Raw genomic sequence first — 20,395 nt, 5'->3', positions numbered from 1 at the left:
TTTCGTAATGCACATAGGAGACCACAACTTAATTTACTGTTTATGGGTCTATTGGATTGGTTGTGTGCATGAGTGACTACTACTCTTATAGACAGTAAATGTCAATGTGGTTACATGCATTCTCTACTATTCCATTCACACAGGCGACATACAAAACCTATTCTCATGATTGGTGGAGGTCCAAATGGTCGGACCTCAAAGATCCTACAATTACAAAGTTGTGCACGTCTAGTCGGCAGGTGACCGCATATAATACAAAATCTTTGGGACAGAAAACATCATATATCAAGTGGTCTTAGGCCTATGTAACCGTACCACCAAAAGCAATAGCCATGCAGGTGACCACATGTATGCCAATCACATACTTGCGGTCACGCACCACCTGCTCCCGGCACTGGTAACGGAAAATCCTGATAGTGCGCAGTAGACTAAATGGCATAACTATTAATATCTGGCATTGTATGCTCTGGAAACGCTCTATGACTTTCTCTGTGGGATCTGTAATTATTGTGTTACATGTAGCACAACAAACAGAAAGTGTTTCTGTTCTAAACATTTTTTTTGTAAATGAAAAAATACAATGCTTGATTGAGAGCGCTGTGGTCACGCTTGTGATCAGTAAACAGCAGCAGGAATGGAGCTGGTCACATTACAGTGACAGAATGTTCTGGAAGCCTTTCCTACACTCACATTTTGACTTTCCCCTACACTCAGGACAATGACATTAATGCATTGGAATTCTCGGCACATCTCATGTCTGATTTGTTCACTGATTTGTTAAACTTTATCTTGTATAATTTACAAAAGTTCAAGGATGTTTCAACCTGGGGAAATTCTCTTACAAAAATGCAGGAAATAAAGTCTATTTTTCAGGAATTGGTTTTCCTTCTACACTAGAAATTCATTTCTTTGTAACTCTTGTTCGCTTTATGAAAAGGCTCATTTAGTCTGCAGAAAATAGTCTAAATCGGCCAATTCTGGACATTTGAAATCATAAATGGTATGGACACCTTCAGGGGCAATGTTTTTTACTTAAATGCATGGATTTTGATCTAAAATATATATTTATTTGCAATTTTGCTTCGGTAAAAATGTTGCACCATTGGCTTTGTTTCTTTGCACATTGCTGTCTTCACAAAAAGTTAAAGCACCACTCCGGTGATTTTTTTACCGCTAGAGTGGTGCTACTAATCTAAGTTCCTGCACCTAGTATCATGCGTACCAGCCACCATCTTCTTCTGACCTCGACGCTGCTCTAGTCAGTCTCCAGCAGTTTGAGACCTCCGGGTTCGCTCCAGTATTTGCTGGGTGAGCCGGAAGTCACCACTCAATGTACGTCTATAAGACCCAGAACGAGACCAGAACGAGGCTATCATAGTCTTACAATGAGAGCTTGTGACCGTTACCTCTAACTTCCGGTCAGTCAGAAGTGGTGGTCACAAGATGGTCGCTTGGGACCGGAGCGGTGCTGGGAAGAACTGAAGATGGTGGCTGGTAAATATAAGACTAGGGGCAGGAAACGTACATTAGTTTCATCACTTCACGGCTGAAATAAAAAAAAATTGTTGGAGTGGTGCTTTAACTAAGAATCAGCAATTCAGTTTGTAACTTATTTTATCCGTCTTTTGCTGAACTTTTCTTTGTTGACTAATGACCATATGAATGTTCAGCTCATCATTGATGTGGTCTGTATTCATAAATCAGCCAAAAGGAGCTTAGAAAAAGGCAGACAAAAGAGTCACAAATTCCCAGCCAGGAAGAGCTCTCTTACCGCTACCTGATTAATCTCATTCTGCAGACAAAAATGTGCAGGAAAACAATCAGACATAAAATTCAAATGTTGTAAAATTGTTCAGGAAACCTGATTACAAAAATTATTTTTAGCCTCAAATGTATTCAATTAGGTGAAAAAATGCTCCAAAGGTGCCCATATCCTGCATGTACTGCATATATACAGATTTTATCACCACAGTGCCTCATGGTTACCCAAATAGAAGTAAATAGAAGAATAGGTTCTGTTATTGTTGTCATGATATACTGTATAGACCAAAATTACAAGCATGTAAAACCAACTACTGATTTGTAATCAACGGATCATAAAAGCTACCAGCGTACATTAAAGGGTATTCCCATCTCCGGGATCCTATCATAATATGTACTAGATGTAATAATACACTAATAATATTAACAAATGCTACCAATTAGAAATGTAATATAGTTTTTCTGATTTGCTGTTTTTTTTCCTCATCTTCAGGCATTGCAGGACCATAGGTATCCACAATTACGACCATTAGCAACTAGCTAACTGTCACTATATCAGTGGTCGTAACCATGGATACCTAAGGTCCTGCAATGCCTGCACATGAGAGAAATAAGACATAGGAAATCAGAAAAACTATCCTACATATCTAATTGGAGGTATTTGCTAATATTACACCTACTAAATATTGGGATAGGATCTTGGAGATGGGAATATCCTTTTAAATTAATCTGAAAGCTAAAATGTATCTTATTAGCCAAACACTGTTGTGAATATTTCTTAGTCAACTCAATACCAAAGTAATAACTTGTCTAAAAAAAAAAACAGATGGTGACTTTTGGATGGAGCTTTAAAGATTTGTAGAATATAAACCCAACCTCATGACAAATAGAAATAATTTTATAATGTAAAACCAAAGTAAAAAAAAAAACAATTAATTCAGCATGAGGTCTCATTCAGAAGTCCAATTTTTGCGTATGAGCGGGAGCCGTGATTTTCATTGATAGCACTTGTACCTGTGGTAGTCCACTTTTCCCTCAGACTGCAAAAAATATTGTAAACATGTCTAACTTTGATCCGAGGGTCAGATCAAAATCAGCAATGCAAGTCAATGAGTTTGTGGAAAAATCAGACAGCTTTCGGATGACGTCCGAGTGCAGACTGTCAGAAAGGAGAAGGTGAAGAAATAAAAAATAAAAAAAAATAAAAAAATCGGATGACACTTGCAACAAACTCTGATCAAAGCCTTTCTCATACGTGAAAAAAATCGGACATCTGAATGAGGCCTTACGGCTAGGGAGTGATATAATATATAGTCTTCTACAGTGAGGATATAAAAGATGGCAATATTTGAACTAAAATTATTTTCAGTCTCCATTTACATGGAGTTTAATAGGTTAAGTTTCTCCCTGTGCTCAGTGCCAAGCTGATACAGGAAGACGTACTGGGCTAACTTTGCACTGATGAGGGGCAAAAACCTCGAAACACATGTCTGCAAATGGAGGTTCTGTTTGACTGTATATCCTGGCACATGAAGTAAAAAGGTCAATTTTGACTTTTAGGATTGCTACTTCAAATACTTGACAATAGAGACTTTGCTTTATTCCTCAGTAAAGAGGCTGTTTGCATATTTATATGGATTACTTAATTGTTAGAATATTACATTAAAGGATTTGAGCACTCTATCATGCTACCATGCAGCTTTGCCTCTGTAGCATGAAAGAAACACAAGGGCACTGAATCCCAGATGCAGCAATCTAGCTCGCTAGGTGTGAACTGGCTCAAAAATTTAGAGCCTTCAAGCGGTGAAGGCTCCGTGTCTAGGTAACTGGCCACTCTGAGGCCACTAGGAGTCTGGTAACCCACGCAATAAGGTGCACACTATAGAATTAAAAAATTCTTCTGTTCTTGAGAACAAATTAGATTTTTAATAAAATATAAATTGCACAGGTTCTTGTTTTTAAAAAATAAAGTCAACCCGGTCAATATTGAGTCTTTGCATAAACTTGATGCAATTTTCAATAAAAGCTTCCAAAATTATGAAATGCTTGTAATTGTACTTCAGTGACCCTAGAAATGTCTGACTAAAAGATCTAAAAAGTATGAATAAGCTACCTTTGTGAAAACCAAAACTTGAGTCACTCTTAAAACTTTTGGTCCCATCGGTACATAAAACGGTAAAATTATGAAGTGAAAATTACAGCAATTACTGCAATTGCCTAAATGTTACTGAGCCTAAAAGTTGTAATGGATTGGAAGATGTTATAAAAGAAAAACATTTTCAACAATTTTTTTGACATTTTATGGTTTGAGAATAGATGAGTCACCAACAATAGGATCTACAGAATGATACCGTAGATGAACTTAGCTCGTAATGTGTATAATTATAATATTATGGAAATGTATTTGTCCTAAATGTCACGTACCTGAATCTACTACTTCTGAGACAGATTTCTCAGCCACATGTGCCATGTGACCCAAAATGGAAAATATGGCAAAACCGGCAAACACACTTGTGGCACAGTTGGTCACACAGACTATGATTGCATCTGAGTAACAATTGTTATTAAATTTGTTGTAGGAGGATAGAGCAATAAGTCCACCCCAGGCCGTGGAAAGGGAAAAAAATATCTGGGTGGCAGCGTCTTTCCAAACCTAAAATCGATAAAGTATTTATCCATTAGAAACACCAATGATAAGACAAAGTTTCATAGTTTTAGGGATGAAAGAGGACAAAGGCCCTTTAAATTCAACCTACAGCCTAGCATATTGATCTAGAAATAAATTACTTATAACAGAGCACAATATCTTGGTTTAAAAGCTGTTAATTAACACCTATGAATCATCCTAAGAGCAGCTACAAAGGAATTTAAAGGGATTGCCCCATACATAATGTTTAACACCTATCCACAAGCTAGTAGGCCCAAAGTCCGCAGTATAATTGGAGCAGTAGTGAGCATGTACGACCATCACTCCATTACAACGTGTTGGTGCGACCTCATTTGAACTTCAGTTCTGGGCATCAACTACAGCTAGAAAAGGTACATATAAACCACAAAACTGATAAGGGCCATGGAGAATCTTGGTGATCAGGAAAGATTAAAATAATTTATTTAGTTTTGAGAGGAGACGTCCTAAGGTGACATGATTTACTGGTACAAGTACATAAATGGCTCATACAAAAAGTATGATCAAAAGCTGTTTTATGTAAAACCCTCCCAAAAGACATGAGCGGGTCTGGTTAAAGATAGGTTCAATCTCCAGAGGAGACAAGAATTCTTTATCATTAGAACTATTAATCTGTAGAATGGTCTACCTCAGGAGATGGTCAGAGAGGGAACTATCGATGGTTTCAAAAAGTGCTTTGCTGATTTTATAGAAGAAAATAAATATTTATATACATGGGTAACATTCTTTTCTGAATGCCTCTCCCATGGGGTCAACAATTGGGATCTGGCGGGAATGATTAGCTCTTTTGGGGCACCCCGGATCATGGATTGTGGTTGTGCATGTGACTCTTCACTTTGACCTTTCCCATCCCTCGGTTGAACTTGATAGACATTTGTCTTTTCTTAATTATGTAATTATGTAATATTACAAAACCATTGCTGTTTTTTTCAGTAACATAAACTACTCTCTCTTAAAATAGAGCCGGGGTTTAATATGTTGGATGTACGGACATTATGGCATTCATTGTGCAATACAGTCCTTTCTCGGGTGTGGTTTTGCATAACAGGATATGCCAGATCTTAGCATAATTTTGACGTAAAGTAGACCTCAATAGTATACAAAGACTTATTGGATTAGTTTCTTATTCTGTCATTTTTAATGTTTGCAATTATTTTGTATTATTATTCAAGAGGAAAGAATTTGGAGTCATACAAGAGTGAATTTTTATCACGCCCAGGCTATGTTCTATATTACATGGATAGCTGCCAAATTAATAATTGGTGCAATCTGCATACTATGAGACAAAAGCATGTGTCAGGTCTTAGTATGACCTCAATATTCAGGAGTGCTGATTAAAAAACTGTGTCCGACATAGGTACGTGTCGCAGGTCTGTAAAAGTTTTCTTCAGCTAATTTGTATTTCTAGTAGTGGTGACATATCTGTTTTACCTTTCATGAAAATTACTTAATCGGTTTAAAACACTGTCAGGAAAGTTTTCTTTGCAATACTGGGAAAGTTGAGGATCATGAAATACAAACAAATGAGGATCATACAACAGTATGCACTTTTAATTGTTGATAAATGGAAAGATGGATCTGAAATCGCTCTGCCAATCGCCCACCAGATTATGAGTCGGAGATTGGTGGGAGATTGGCAGATAACGGTTTGTCCTGATGATGAAGTGTTCGAAACGCGTTGGAAAATAAAAACTGCTTCCAATTACCCTTCACTATCCTTTCATTGTCTGGTGTGATTTCAGATCCATTTTTCCATTTGTCTACATTTCATCTACCTCTCACAAGCTAAAACAGGAGTTGTGAGTGTCACAACCCCATAAGGTTTTTTTTTTACTTTTGACATGCTTCAATAGTCTCTATGGGAGACTAGAAGCTGCCATAATCCAATCGGCTCTGCTACTTACAGGTGATGATCAGATTGACTGTATGTAGTAGAATTGCTCACTTGCTATGAGTGCCAACAACCGGGTGGCGCTCATAGCAATCTGGCTATGACAACCATAGAGGTCTGCTGCAGACCTCTGATTGTCATGTTGACCCATAGGTGACCAGCGGTCATGTGATGGGTCACCGATGGGCGGGATTCCCGGTGCGCTTGCCGGAAGCGTGTGTTAAATGCTGCAGTCAGAGATTTACAGTGGTATTTAGCTAGTTAACAGCCATGGGTGGATCTCGATTCCACCCGTGGCTGTTAGAGGTGCATGTCAGCTGTTTAAAACAGATGACATGTGCTGGAAAAGATGTGGGCTCAGCGACGGAGCCCAAATCAAAGGGAGGGAGTCCAACATCAGAGTACTATTATGCTCGATGTCAGAAAGGGGTTGAAAAAAAAATTTCTCGACCTTCTCCATTCTGACAGTTTATGCAAATCAGACTGCACTTGAATGTTATTCCATTGACTTGCATTGCTGATTTTGATCCGACTCTTGGATCAGAATTGGACATGTCTTCGATATTTTCTGCCGACCACTTGATCAAGCGAAACAAATTGAACACGTGAATTGCCCCATAGACTAACATAGGCACAAGCACTATATGTGAAAAACACGAGTAACACTCGTACGCAAAAATCGGACTTCTGAATGAGTTCTAAGAAAGAGAAAGTGTTCTAACTTCTAGTAACCTGCGCTAAATGCATTACACAGCCTTCTCCGTTGACTCTCCTATACACAGGAGCACTCGTTCGGCCAAGCGCCCATATGTTCTCTCTGAGAATACCGCCAGTCAACATGTCTCTGGCGGAACAATGTGCTTGGCTGTTCAAAATTGGACATGTGCGATTGACATCTCCCTCGGCAATCAGACATTTGGCATCCAACATACACATTAGACGTCGGCCGAACTTGTCTATATTTTCAGGTTTGGCTGACATTAGTCAAATGTATATGGAGAAGCTTGCGAGCAGGGCCCTCACTCCTATTGGTATCTATTTTGAACTGTGAATTTTGTTATGCTGTAATGTCTATTGTCTGTACAAATCCCCTCTATAATTTGTAAAGCGCTGCGGAATATGTTGGCGCTATATAAATAAAATTATTATTATTATGGAGTATTAAATTTGGCCAGACTAACTGTTAGACAGGATTAGTAAATATTATTACATTACACTTCAAGCACAAAATGCCAGGATACGTATACGGTCTCAGTCACAGTTACAAAACATTTCTGTATGAAGCAATATGTACAGCCATTAAGGTAGAACACGGCACTCAAGAAAGAAGGTTTTGGTGCTCGAGTAGGGTCCGAATCACTTATAATTTAATACATAGAACTTGGCACTCTGTGTAACAATAAAATTATCTTATTAAAAAGTGATAACTATCTGAGGATCTAAAGTGTGACATTTCGGACATCTTATGTAACCTTCATGAAATATTGGATGGACTGGTGGTATGTCGATTTTAGCATATATAAGATGGCAGGTATACAGCGCCATTACTCCTGGGGGGTATACCTGCCGTCCCACGTGCGTTATGACCAATGAACTACCAATCCATCCGCAATCTGTTGTTTGATGAAGGTCTTGTGAGATGACCGCAACGTCACGTGCTATTTTCTTGGATTGTGTAACATTAACCTCTTCTAATTTGCAAATGATAATTGAGTGTTAATTCATTTTTTCTTGTAATCTGAGATGTTCAATGCTAGGATATGGCATACATAGAAGTCTATGACTAGCTACGGCTCAGTAGCACAAAATCGTAGGGATTCTAAAATGAGTAAATCTTGGTTTGTTGGTAATGAAGGAATCAAGCAATTAAGTTTTACACTTGCCTCCGCATCCATTAACTTTGTAATGTTTGACTCTGTTCCAATGTAATAATTAATTCCATTATATGCGCCTTCTAGAGTTGCTCCTCGAACTAACAAGATGATGAGGACTAAATAAGGGAAAGTCGCTGTAAAGTACACCACCTGGAATTATATACAATAAGATCCAATCAGAGATGATGGAACACAGACCAACCTTTTATACCGAAAACAATACAGATCAAATGGATTCTATCTGAAGAAGACAATCAAGTTGATTCATCCTGACGAAGAAAATCAACATTTGGTATGAAAAGTATAAACCAAAAAAGGGGCACGGCATAATTTCTGCTTTTACCTTCCCAGATGACTTGATTCCTTTAAATAAAGATGCTCCAACAATTATCCAAGCTAAAAGCAGACACAAAGCCAAGTACCAAACCACTTCCCCGGTCTCATCCATACTACTGGACTGACGGAGGGTTACTTTCCTGGAAAGAAAAAAAGCATAACAAAAAATAGTTTTTGAACATATGCACCAGTCCATAGCCTTCCCTAGTACCTTGTACATTAGGTACATGTGACACTGTAGGCGTACGGTAGATCTGCATTTTTTTAATTGTATTTATTGTTTTACTTATTTTTTATATGCAGACACTGAACAAGTAGGACATAAGGTACGAACAGCCCGTATGTTTTTCTTCTGCAGGTTTCTTTTTTTTAAATTAGTTTTTATTGAAAATATAATACAACATTAGCGCAAATGTGCAACACAGATCAAAGTAACATAAATTTGGAATTATACAGCCATTTCTGCAGATTTTTGTAATTCTACAGTTCACAGTGATTGCTGCTAAAAGTCATTTCACTCTTTCTATCAATATATATTGCAAGCTGATTATTATTATTTTTTTTTTAAACAAAATTTTAAATCTCCATTTTTTTTTTCAGAGCTGTCCAGAAATTAGAAATAACCAGGTTAGCAATCCTGGATGCCTTAAGATTTCCATCCTGAAGTTGAAGAGTGAAATTTGACAGATCACGTTGGATGTTTTATTTGAACAAACTTTTAGAACCCAGAATATGAAATAATTTTTTACATATTTTAAAAATATAGGGGACAAAGATATTATAGAAATTACCCGACTTGAACTCAAGATGTTCCATGCATGCCATCCATCATCCCACAACTCCTCTAACTATGTAAAGTATAGAGCCATGGTATCTTTCAGCCAAAAGAAAGTTATGTAGAACAATTAAAGGGGTTCTCCAAAGAAATCACATTATCATTTATACACGGGATAGGTGATAACTTACTGATTGGTGGTTGTCCAACTGCTTGGACCTACACAGATCAACAAAATGGGGAACTTTTATCCCCAACAGGATGTACAATCGCCGCTCTATTTTTTTCTATGTGGCTGCTGGATGTGTTCAGCAGCCCCATAGAGAATGACTATAATAGCGACAGAGCATGTGAACAGTTGCTCCACTCTAGTAGGGATTGTAACAAGTTTTGCCAAGTGGTGGGTGCTCCAGGAGTAAAATGAAGAGAAAAGATCCTCCAGCGATGAACAGGTGAGTAAGTAAAACTTCACATTTATTAAGGTTTGTTAAAAATTCGAGGTAGTATATCCAGCAAATCCACAAAAAAACTGATTAACCTTTGGATTTCTGCATACTGCCTTATTCATGGTATACCATGATCAAGGTAATATGACAAAATGCGTAGGTTAATCAGGCTTTGTGGATTTGGTGGATCTACTACCTAGTATTTTTTACTAACCTAAACAAATGTGAACTTTTACTTACTCACCTGTTCATCGCTGGAGGATCTGCTGTCTTCATTTTGATTGGGCTGCTCCATGTGATGATTCCCTGCTAAGGAACACAAGTGCATTGGTATCTAGTGAGATGACTCTCCCTCTTCGTCTCCCAGGGGGGAAGGTATGTGGGGTGAACTTTTTATAGAAAGACTCAAGGCAAGCCGGTAGCCCCTTGCTCAGAAATTCAGGCCTGCTCACTACGATAGGTGGGTCATTTGTATAATTTCCTAGCCCAGGTAAAAGGGTCTTTAAACAAGTGCTATTCAGCTAGTTCTATAATCAATATGACCCAAGAATGTTTTGTTTGCTTGGATTTGTCTATGACCTTGGTTAGATATAATGTAATAAATGAGGAATACGGTGGTTCAGAATCTGCGCTGCCGAGATACAATCACACACAAAGGTGAAGCATTAATGCAGTTTATTATGTCAATGCGTTTCAAGGTTTTCAAACCTCTTCATCGGGACCAAACCACAATGATCTATAATCTGATGTAAACTTTGGTGCTACTAAATCAAAGCTTTTCATGGGCCTATAATTCTCATCATTTTAGCTCCACTGACAACCTGGATTGGCCAAATTTCAGATAAAGAGCTATGACTATGGGGCATACAACTAAGACAAATGAGTGTAACATAGTAAGATGATCATGATGGACCATAAGCAAACATAAAATAAAGTTTCACTTACTCCCAGTACTGTTTGCTTGGCAGGTCCACGTCATCCAGCATAGTGGTGTTTGCATCACACGTGTGATTATTGTCTTTCACCCAAGTCAGATTTCCTGTCACTGTCTGATTATTAGGTAAGGTCACATTGCAGATGCCTAAAGTGAGACAAACACTTTAATCATTTTGGATGGTGATAATTTGTAGATATGCATGTTAGTCAGATGTGCAGGACCGTAGGGTCATCCTACAGGGAAATTACTCCTGCGGCTGTTTCACACTATGTCTGGGCTCCTGCTCAGCTCTTCATTTGGGGTTTCCATCTGAATACCCAAAATCCAGTAATCAGATGTTTCGCCTACAGACTCATTGACATCACTGAGGCAAACAGAGTACAAAATGCAGTGCCTAGAAAAAGTATTTATACCCGATTAAATTTTCCACATTTTTTCATGCTACATCCACAAACAAATGTTTTTCTTAGGGATTTTACATGATATACCAACAGAAAGTAGCCATTATTTGTGAAGTGTAATGGAAATATTGCATGCTTTTTTTAAACATTTATGGATCTGAAAATTGTGATGTGCATTTATATTCATCCTCCTGAGTATTCAATACTTTGTAGGACCACCTGTCAATTAAAAATACTGCTACAAGTCTTTTGGGCTATGTCTCTACCAGCTTTGCGCATCAACAGTGCTCCAGAGTTCTGGTTGCTGCAGTAATATTATTCTTCCATCAGGGGGAGTGATATTACGTCTGAAGGTAATAAAGGAGTTCATCCTTCCAGGTATCACCAAACATACACCACACTTCACACTCCAATCCACCAGGGGGAGCTATGCTCCTATCTAGTAGGGCACTCCTCACAGAAGGGTAAAACTGGTGGTTTGGATAGAAAGTTAGAGAGTCGCTGCCTGGGTTTGAACCAGAGAGGACCTGTCAGGCAGACAGGGGGAAAAGGAGGAACATCTGAGCTGCAGACAGAGGGTCCCTGCCAGGGGTGGGATCCTGACAGAGGCCTAGCGGGATAGAAAGCTACGGAGCTGCACCTGCCCCACGTGCGGCAGCCTCCTAAGAAAGGACACAAAGAGAACTGTGTTGTAGAGAGTAAGAAACGAAGTCACAGCACAAGGAGAAAACACCGGGGGGAGTTCTGCCCTGAGATAGGCAGCCTCCTTCTGAGGTGCGTAGCCGGTGGTCAGAACACCGAGGGAGTAATTGACTCTATGCATTACTTCAGAGACCGGCAGGACAGTCAATTCCAAGTTGGCTGCCCGACCTTAATACCTAAGAAGACACGGTGGCAAATTGTGGGGGTAGGGGTGTTTCTAGGGTCCCTATAAACAAGCCTCAGGCCATCCCAGTCATACTGGTTTGTCCTATCCATATCATCTGGGGGACAGAGAGAAGACATCAGAAACATCCACGAAAGTTGTGAGGACCTTACCGAGTTGCTCAGCAGGGAGGGACTACAACACACAGGCGCTAGAGGAAGGCTACTGATTTCCACCTGGATAAGGGGGACTCTGGATTTGCCTTCGGACCGGCCGGACTCTGCCTACCCTGTGGTCCGTATGGATGCTGAAGCTTCCAGTAAAAGGTAAAGAGACTGCAACCTTGTGTCCTCGTTATTCCCTGCGCCTCACATCGTCCACCATTACCATCTACACTTCTGGGAAGCCCTGGGGATACACTTCACCTGTGGGAAGGTATACTATCTAGCAGCCATAACATCACCCCAGCGGACCCCTAAGCAGCGTCGGTCACCCTGACCGAGTACCACAGGTGGCGTCACAAACACTATACAAACTACACCTTTAATTGGACACCCCTCAAAGGGCCACTGACCGGGTCAGGCCACCGTGACATCCCCCGAGCCGAAGGACCCGGTGCAGAGTACCCCATTGCCCTTAACGTGGGGGCGATCCACATCCAGAGGCTGAAACTTTCCACCATTTTTCTTTGCAAAAATAACTTTAGCTCAGTGAAATTGGATGGAGGAGTTTGTGAACAGAAATATTCAAGTCATGACTCATATTTTCAATGAGATTTAGGTCTGGACTGTGACTGAGCCGTTCACACACATTAATCTGTTTTGATCTAAACCCTCCATTGTAGCTCTGTCAGTATGTTTAGGGTTGTTGTCTTGCTGGAAGGTGAATCTACACCCCAGTCTCGCGTCTTTTGCAGCCTCTAGCAGGTTTGCCCTGTATTTAGCGCAATCCTTCTTCCCATCAACTCTGACCAGCTTCCCTGTCCCTGCTGATGTAAAGTCTCCCCACAGCATGATGCTGCCACCACCATGTTTATGGTGGGGATGGTGTTTTCAGGGTGATGTGCAGTGTTAGTTCTCTGCCACACACAGCATTTTGCATTTAGCACAAAAAGTTCTATTTTGGTTTAATTTGACCACAGAACCTTCTTCCACATCATCGATGTGTCGTGTGTTAGGGACCAGTACTGTAGGTTCTAGAGTGGGATTGTCCTTATCATTGTGTCTGGATTTAAACGGCATATCATGGGGACATTTGAAGATAATTCTGTATCCATTTTTGTGGCGCTCTGTATTTTCCCTACCCATTTTATGTATTTTAGATGTATTATTGATAATCCATTATATCACCTTTCTGCCCGACCTCTAAGACCAATTATTGTGTCAGAGTCTGCACCTAGTTGAGGATCCTATAGTACTTGTACACGGATGGTTCACTTTTAGACTTGAAGGGGTTGTCCATCCACTACTAGGACAACCCCTTCTTGATCAAAATGTTTGGCCCCCTATAAAATAATGCTAGCACAAAAAGGATTCAAAGATCCTCCAAAAATTCCAAAAAACAGCAAAAAAAGGGCAGACATGCTTACCTGCCTAGGTCTCAGAACAAATGCATTATCAGTATGCAGTGGACCCATGTGGTTAAGATGGCGGCTACACAGGTGCAGAAATACCAATAAGGCAGCCTGTCAGGACTCTGAACATTTTTTACCTTTTGTGCATCACTGCCCTTTTCCAACATGGCGTCTTTGGTCTCATGTGAACTTTTCTTCCTGCTATAAAACTCCACCCCAGCCTTCAGTCTGTGCTAGATTATTCTGCCTTGCATCCAGCTCCTGACCTCTGATTACTCCCTGGCTACACACCTGCTCCTGTGAACCTGTGTGGTGATCCTGCTACTCTGCTCTGAGTTTTTGCTGCATACACAAGTCTCCAGTAATCCTCCTTCATCTGCTGCTCGTGTTTACTTCATCTGCATTTGCTGGACATGTAAGCTGCTGCTGCTGCAATAACCTGAGACTATTAACCAGGCCTCCCTGGTTGAGCTAAGATATGATTTGAACTGCCTAATAAGCCTATCTATCTGTGCCTGGACTAAGTCAAGGATTTATTTGTGTCAAGTTTCCTCAAGTATAACTGTATTTCATAGACTTTCTGCTTGATTGCTTGTTTCTCTGAAGTTTCCTATAGACTGCTAAGCTGCATTTATTTTTTGCACCAAGTGTTGTGGACTTGAGTTTCTCTCTGCACCTGTTTGAATCACCGTGTGATAATATAGGCTTTACCACTTATAAAACTGTGTCCTGTAGTTATCTTGTTCCACGCAAAGAGTCTCCTGAGTTATCCCCTATAATTATTACACAGCCACTCACAACCTACCAAATTAAGGGAGCGGGTGGCTGCTTGGCACATGACTGCACATTAGAGACTTGTATGTGGCACTGTTCACACAATGGGAATGCACAGCATCCAGGTTAACAGCCTATTAGTGATGCCCTTCTATTAGCTCAGGCGGGCTGCCCAGCGCTATTAAGATGCATCCCATGTGAACAGACACCACAGTTTACAAGACAGAGTGGGCCCAACTGCACCCCGAAAAAATGCAAAAAACACATATAAAAAAATATGTGAGGTATTAGTTTATATTCTGGCCAAAATATGTAAGCTCGTAACCCAACGTCAAGGGTCCCCATGCTTACGAGTCCTACTCTCAACAATGCTAGCATTTTTTTGTGTGCTAGCATTGTTGAGAGTAGGACTCGTAAGCGTGGGGACCCTTGACGTTGGGTTACGAGCTTACATATTTTGGCCAGAATATAAACTAATACCTCACATATTTTTTTATATGTGTCTTTTGCATTTTTTCGGGGTGCAGTTGGGCCCACTCTGTCTTGTAAACTGTGGTCTGTTCACATGGGATGCATCTTAATAGCTCTGGGCAGCCCGCCTGAGCTAGTAGAAGGGCATCACTAATAGGCTGTTAACCTGGATGCTGTGCATTCCCATTGTGTGAACATTGCCACATACAAGTCTCTAATGTGCAGTCATATGCCAAGCAGCCACCCCCTCCATTAATTTGGTAGGTTGTGAGTGGCTGCCTTATTGGTATTTCTGCACCTGTGTAGCCACCATCTTAACCACATGGGTCCACTGCATCCTGATAATGCATTTGTTCTGAGGCCTAGGCAAGTAAGCATCTCCCCCTATAAAATAATAAAACTTTTACTCACCTCTCGTGCTGGCGCCGTTCCTGCGGTGTCAGCACTCGCTTTCCCGGGGCTCTCGTGTGGTGTTGCAGCTGATCCCTGGCTTCCTCTTTCTGTTCAATTTGTCTGAAGTTGGGGACAGTGACACCAGCGCTGATTGGGTGCCAATGTCACGTGTCAGAACACCGCATGAGAGCCCCAGGGAGAGCAAGTGCCGACACTGCTGGAATGGTGCCGGCACAGGAGGTGATTATAAGGTTTTGTTTTATGGGGGCTAAGTGAAGGGTATGAGAAAAAGTTGTCCAAGTAGAGGACAACTTCTTTAAACTTTTAAATAAAAAAAGCTATATTTTATTGTTAAAGGGTTATTCCCATCTTCATATTAATATTATTTGTTAATATAGCGCCATGGCGCTTTAGATGTGAGGAATACATGGATATAATATGTGGGTATACATAATAAATAACAAGTACAGTGATCTTAAACAATTCAAGTGACCGACTGGTACAGGAGGAGAGAGTACCCTACCCGTGAGGGCTCACTATGTGGATATTGTCAGATAGAACAAACACTTTTGCAATTTACTGCTTATTACAATTTGCAGCTGTTCTTGATATATTGACACTTTTCTTTTGTTTACACCTTGTTGTCTAGGAGACCGACCACCGCTGCTTTCCAGCTTGTAAGCATGCCGCTGAAGCCGCCCAGGATTAGGAGGTAACAATGAGCTCCAGGGATCTTGTCCAGCTTCAAAACTGTGGTTAAAAGCTTAAAGGGGTGGATTGCTGTTATGACCCCAATGGCAGAGGGTCTCTGCAATAAATATCAAGTCTGCAAACACAAAAAAACAGCTCATAGGACAGTGGTAACTGGGCTGACCGTATAGCTAATCCTAGCAGCACAAATAGCAGCAGCCGGGGAACGTGCCTACGTTGGTTCTAGACGTCTCGCGCCAGCCGGAGAACTAACTAACCCTAGAAGGGAAAAGATAGACCTTTCTTGCCTCCAGAGAAAAGACCCCAAAAGTTGGATACAAGCCCCCAACAAATAATAACGTTGAGGTAAGAAGAAAAGACAAACGTAAGTATGAACTAGGAATTTAGCAAAGAGAGGCCCACTGACTAATAGCGGAATATAGTAAGATGACTTATACGGTCAGCAAAAACCCTATTAAAAATATCCACGCTGGATATTCAAGAACCCCCGAACCGTCTAACGGCCCGGGGGGAGAATACCAGCCCCCTAGAGCTTCCAGAAAAATCAGGAATCACATTTAGTACAAGCTGGACAAAAAATAAGAGCAATACAAATAACCAAAAAACAAGGAAGCAGGACTTAGCTTAATTTTGCATGAACCAGGACCAGCAGACAGGAGCAAACAGAAAGGACTGATTACAACAATGCCAGGCACCAGACTAAGAATTCAGGAAGTTCATATAGCAACACCCCTGGACTAACGACCCAGGTGGGTGCCAAACTAGGAAAAGACAATCTCAGAGTCATACCACTAGTGACCACAAGAGGGAGCCAAAAAAGTCTAATTCACAACAGTACCCCCCCTTTAAGGAGGGGTCACTGAACCCTCACCAAGACCACCAGGGCGATCAGGATGAGCAGCGTGAAAGGCACGAACTAAATCGGCCGCATGCACATCAGAGGCAACCGCCCAGGAATTATCCTCCTGACCATAGCCCTTCCACTTGACCAGATACTGAAGCCTCCGTCTGGAGAGACGAGAATCCAAGATTTTCTCCACCACATACTCCAACTCGCCCTCAACCAACACCGGAGCAGGAGGCTCAACAGAAGGAACCACAGGTACAACGTACCGCCGCAACAAAGACCTATGGAACACGTTGTGAATGGCAAACGACACCAGAAGATCCAAGCGAAAGGACACAGGATTAAGGATTTCCAATATCTTGTAAGGACCGATGAAGCGAGGCTTGAATTTAGGAGAGGAGACCTTCATAGGAACAAATCGAGAAGACAGCCACACCAAATCCCCAACACGAAGTCGGGGACCCACACCGCGGCGGCGGTTGGCAAAACGCTGAGCCTTCTCCTGTGACAACTTCAAGTTGTCCACCACATGATTCCAAATCTGCTGCAACCTATCCACCACAGAATCTACCCCAGGACAGTCAGAAGGCTTCACATGTCCTGAGGAAAAACGAGGATGGAAACCAGAGTTGCAGAAAAATGGCGAGACCAAAGTAGCGGAACTAGCCCGATTATTAAGGGCAAACTCAGCCAACGGCAAGAAGGTCACCCAATCATCCTGATCCGCAGAAACAAAACACCTCAAATAAGCCTCCAAAGTTTGATTAGTTCGCTCCGTTTGTCCATTAGTCTGAGGATGAAAGGCAGACGAAAACGACAAATCAATGCCCATCTTAGCACAAAAGGATCGCCAGAACCTGGAAACAAACTGGGATCCTCTGTCAGACACGATATTCTCAGGAATGCCGTGTAAACGAACCACATTCTGAAAGAACAAAGGAACCAGATCGGAAGAGGAAGGCAGCTTAGGCAAAGATACCAAATGGACCATCTTGGAAAAGCGATCACATACCACCCAGATGACAGACAAGCCCTGAGACACCGGAAGATCTGAAATGAAATCCATGGAAATGTGTGTCCAAGGCCTCTTTGGGACAGGCAAGGGCAAGAGCAACCCGCTGGCACGAGAACAGCAAGGCTTAGCTCGAGCACAAGTCCCACAGGACTGCACAAATGACCGCACATCCCGCGACAAGGAAGGCCACCAAAAGGACCTAGCCACCAAATCTCTGGTGGCAAAAATTCCCGGATGCCCTGCCAACACCGAGGAATGAACCTCGGAAATGACTCTGCTGGTCCATTTAACAGGAACAAACAGTCTGTCAGGTGGACAAGAGTCAGGTCTACCAGCCTGAAATCTCTGCAACACACGTCGCAAATCCGGAGAAATGGCTGACAAGATTACTCCCTCTTTAAGAATACCAACTGGTTCTGCGACTCCAGGAGAGTCAGGCACAAAGCTCCTTGAAAGAGCATCGGCCTTCACATTCTTTGAACCTGGTAAATACGAGACCACAAAGTCAAAACGGGAGAAAAACAATGACCAGCGGGCCTGTCTAGGATTCAGGCGTTTAGCAGACTCGAGATACATCAGATTTTTGTGATCAGTCAAGACCACCACACGATGCTTAGCACCCTCGAGCCAATGACGCCACTCCTCAAATGCCCACTTCATGGCCAGCAACTCCCGATTGCCAACATCATAATTCCGCTCAGCAGGCGAAAACTTCCTAGAGAAAAAAGCACATGGTCTCATTACAGAGCAACCAGGGCCTCTCTGCGACAAAACGGCCCCTGCCCCAATCTCAGAAGCATCCACCTCAACCTGAAAGGGAAGTGAGACATCAGGCTGGCACAAAACAGGCGCTGAAGTAAACCGGCGCTTCAACTCTTGGAAAGCCTCCACGGCTGCAGGAGCCCAGTTAGCAACATCAGAACCTTTCTTGGTCATATCCGTCAAAGGTTTAACAACGCTAGAAAAATTAGCGATAAAACGACGGTAGAAGTTAGCAAAGCCCAAGAACTTCTGAAGACTCTTAACTGACGTGGGTTGAGTCCAATCATGAATAGCTCGGACCTTGACTGGGTCCATCTCCACCGCAGAAGGGGAGAAAATAAAACCCAGAAAGGGAACCTTCTGTACTCCAAAGAGACACTTTGAGCCCTTAACAAACAAAGCATTCTCACGCAAAACCTGAAACACCATCCTGACCTGCTCTACATGCGAGTCCCAATCATCAGAAAAAACCAGAATATCATCCAGATAAACAATCATAAATTTATCCAGATACTTCCGGAAAATATCATGCATAAAGGACTGAAACACTGAAGGAGCATTAGAGAGCCCAAAAGGCATCACCAAGTACTCAAAATGACCTTCGGGCGTATTAAATGCAGTTTTCCATTCATCTCCTTGCTTAATGCACACAAGGTTGTACGCACCACGAAGATCTATCTTGGTGAACCACTTGGCACCTTTAATCCGGGCAAACAAGTCCGACAACAAAGGCAAAGGATACTGAAATTTAACAGTGATTTTATTCAGAAGCCGATAGTCAATACAAGGTCTCAAAGATCCGTCCTTCTTGGCCACAAAAAAGAATCCCGCACCAAGAGGGGAAGAGGATGGATGGATATGCCCCTTCTCCAGAGATTCCTTGATATACGAACGCATTGCGGTATGCTCAGGTACAGACAGATTAAATAATCTTCCCTTAGGAAATTTACTACCCGGAATCAAATCTATAGCGCAGTCACAGTCCCTATGAGGAGGAAGAGCACTGGACCTGGACTCGCTGAATACATCCTGATAATCAGACAAATACTCAGGAACTTCCGAAGGAGTAGAGGAAGCAATAGACACCGGTGGGGAATCACCATGAATTCCCTGACAGCCCCAACTTGACACAGACATTGCCTTCCAATCCAAGACTGGATTATGGGTCTGTAACCATGGCAGACCCAAAACGACCAAATCATGCATTTTATGCAGAACAAGAAAACGAATCACCTCCCGATGTTCAGGAGTCATGCACATGGTTACCTGCGTCCAAAACTGCGGTTTATTTTCCGCCAATGGCGTAGCATCAATACCTCTAAGAGGGATAGGATTTACCAATGGCTCAAGAACAAAACCACAGCGCTTAGCAAATGACAGATCCATAAGACTCAGGGCAGCGCCTGAATCCACAAACGCCATAACAGGGTAGGAAGACAATGAGCAAATTAAAGTCACAGACAAAATAAATTTAGGTTGCAAATTACCAATGGCGACAGGGCTAACAACCCTTGTAAGGCGTTTAGAGCATGCTGATATAACATGTGTAGAATCACCACAGTAAAAACACAACCCATTCTGCCGTCTATGATTTTTCCGTTCATTTCTAGTCTGAATTCTATCACATTGCATTAAATCAGGTGTTTGTTCAGACAACACCACCAGAGGATTAGCAGTTTTGCGCTCCCGCAAACGCCGGTCAATTTGAATAGCCAGCGCCATGGAATCATTCAGACTTGTAGGAATGGAGAAACCCACCATCACATTCTTAATGGCTTCAGAAAGGCCATTTCTGAAATTTGCGGCCAGAGCACACTCATTCCACTGAGTAAGCACGGACCATTTCCGAAATTTTTGGCAATACACTTCAGCTTCAT

At 41.7% G+C, this 20,395-nt stretch overlaps 1 protein-coding gene across 2 annotated transcripts in view; it reads right to left on the bottom strand.

The window, feature by feature from the left end:
- The window catches only part of LOC143805755 (sodium- and chloride-dependent neutral and basic amino acid transporter B(0+)-like), a 70,326-nt gene that overhangs the window by 16,314 nt on the left and 33,617 nt on the right, over nucleotides 1-20,395 (bottom strand). For both annotated transcript variants that reach the window (XM_077285373.1, XM_077285374.1), the window contains exons 6-9: nucleotides 10,715-10,850; nucleotides 8,556-8,688; nucleotides 8,222-8,362; nucleotides 4,186-4,414 (exon numbers count right to left, since the gene is read on the bottom strand). In XM_077285373.1, coding sequence (XP_077141488.1) covers nucleotides 4,186-4,414; nucleotides 8,222-8,362; nucleotides 8,556-8,688; nucleotides 10,715-10,850 — 639 coding nt within the window. The remainder of the gene's footprint in view (nucleotides 1-4,185; nucleotides 4,415-8,221; nucleotides 8,363-8,555; nucleotides 8,689-10,714; nucleotides 10,851-20,395) is intronic.

The sequence above is a fragment of the Ranitomeya variabilis genome, chromosome 2 (assembly GCF_051348905.1).
Source record: "Ranitomeya variabilis isolate aRanVar5 chromosome 2, aRanVar5.hap1, whole genome shotgun sequence".
NCBI lineage: Eukaryota > Metazoa > Chordata > Amphibia > Anura > Dendrobatidae > Ranitomeya > Ranitomeya variabilis.
This window is presented reverse-complemented; position numbering and strand designations above follow the sequence as displayed.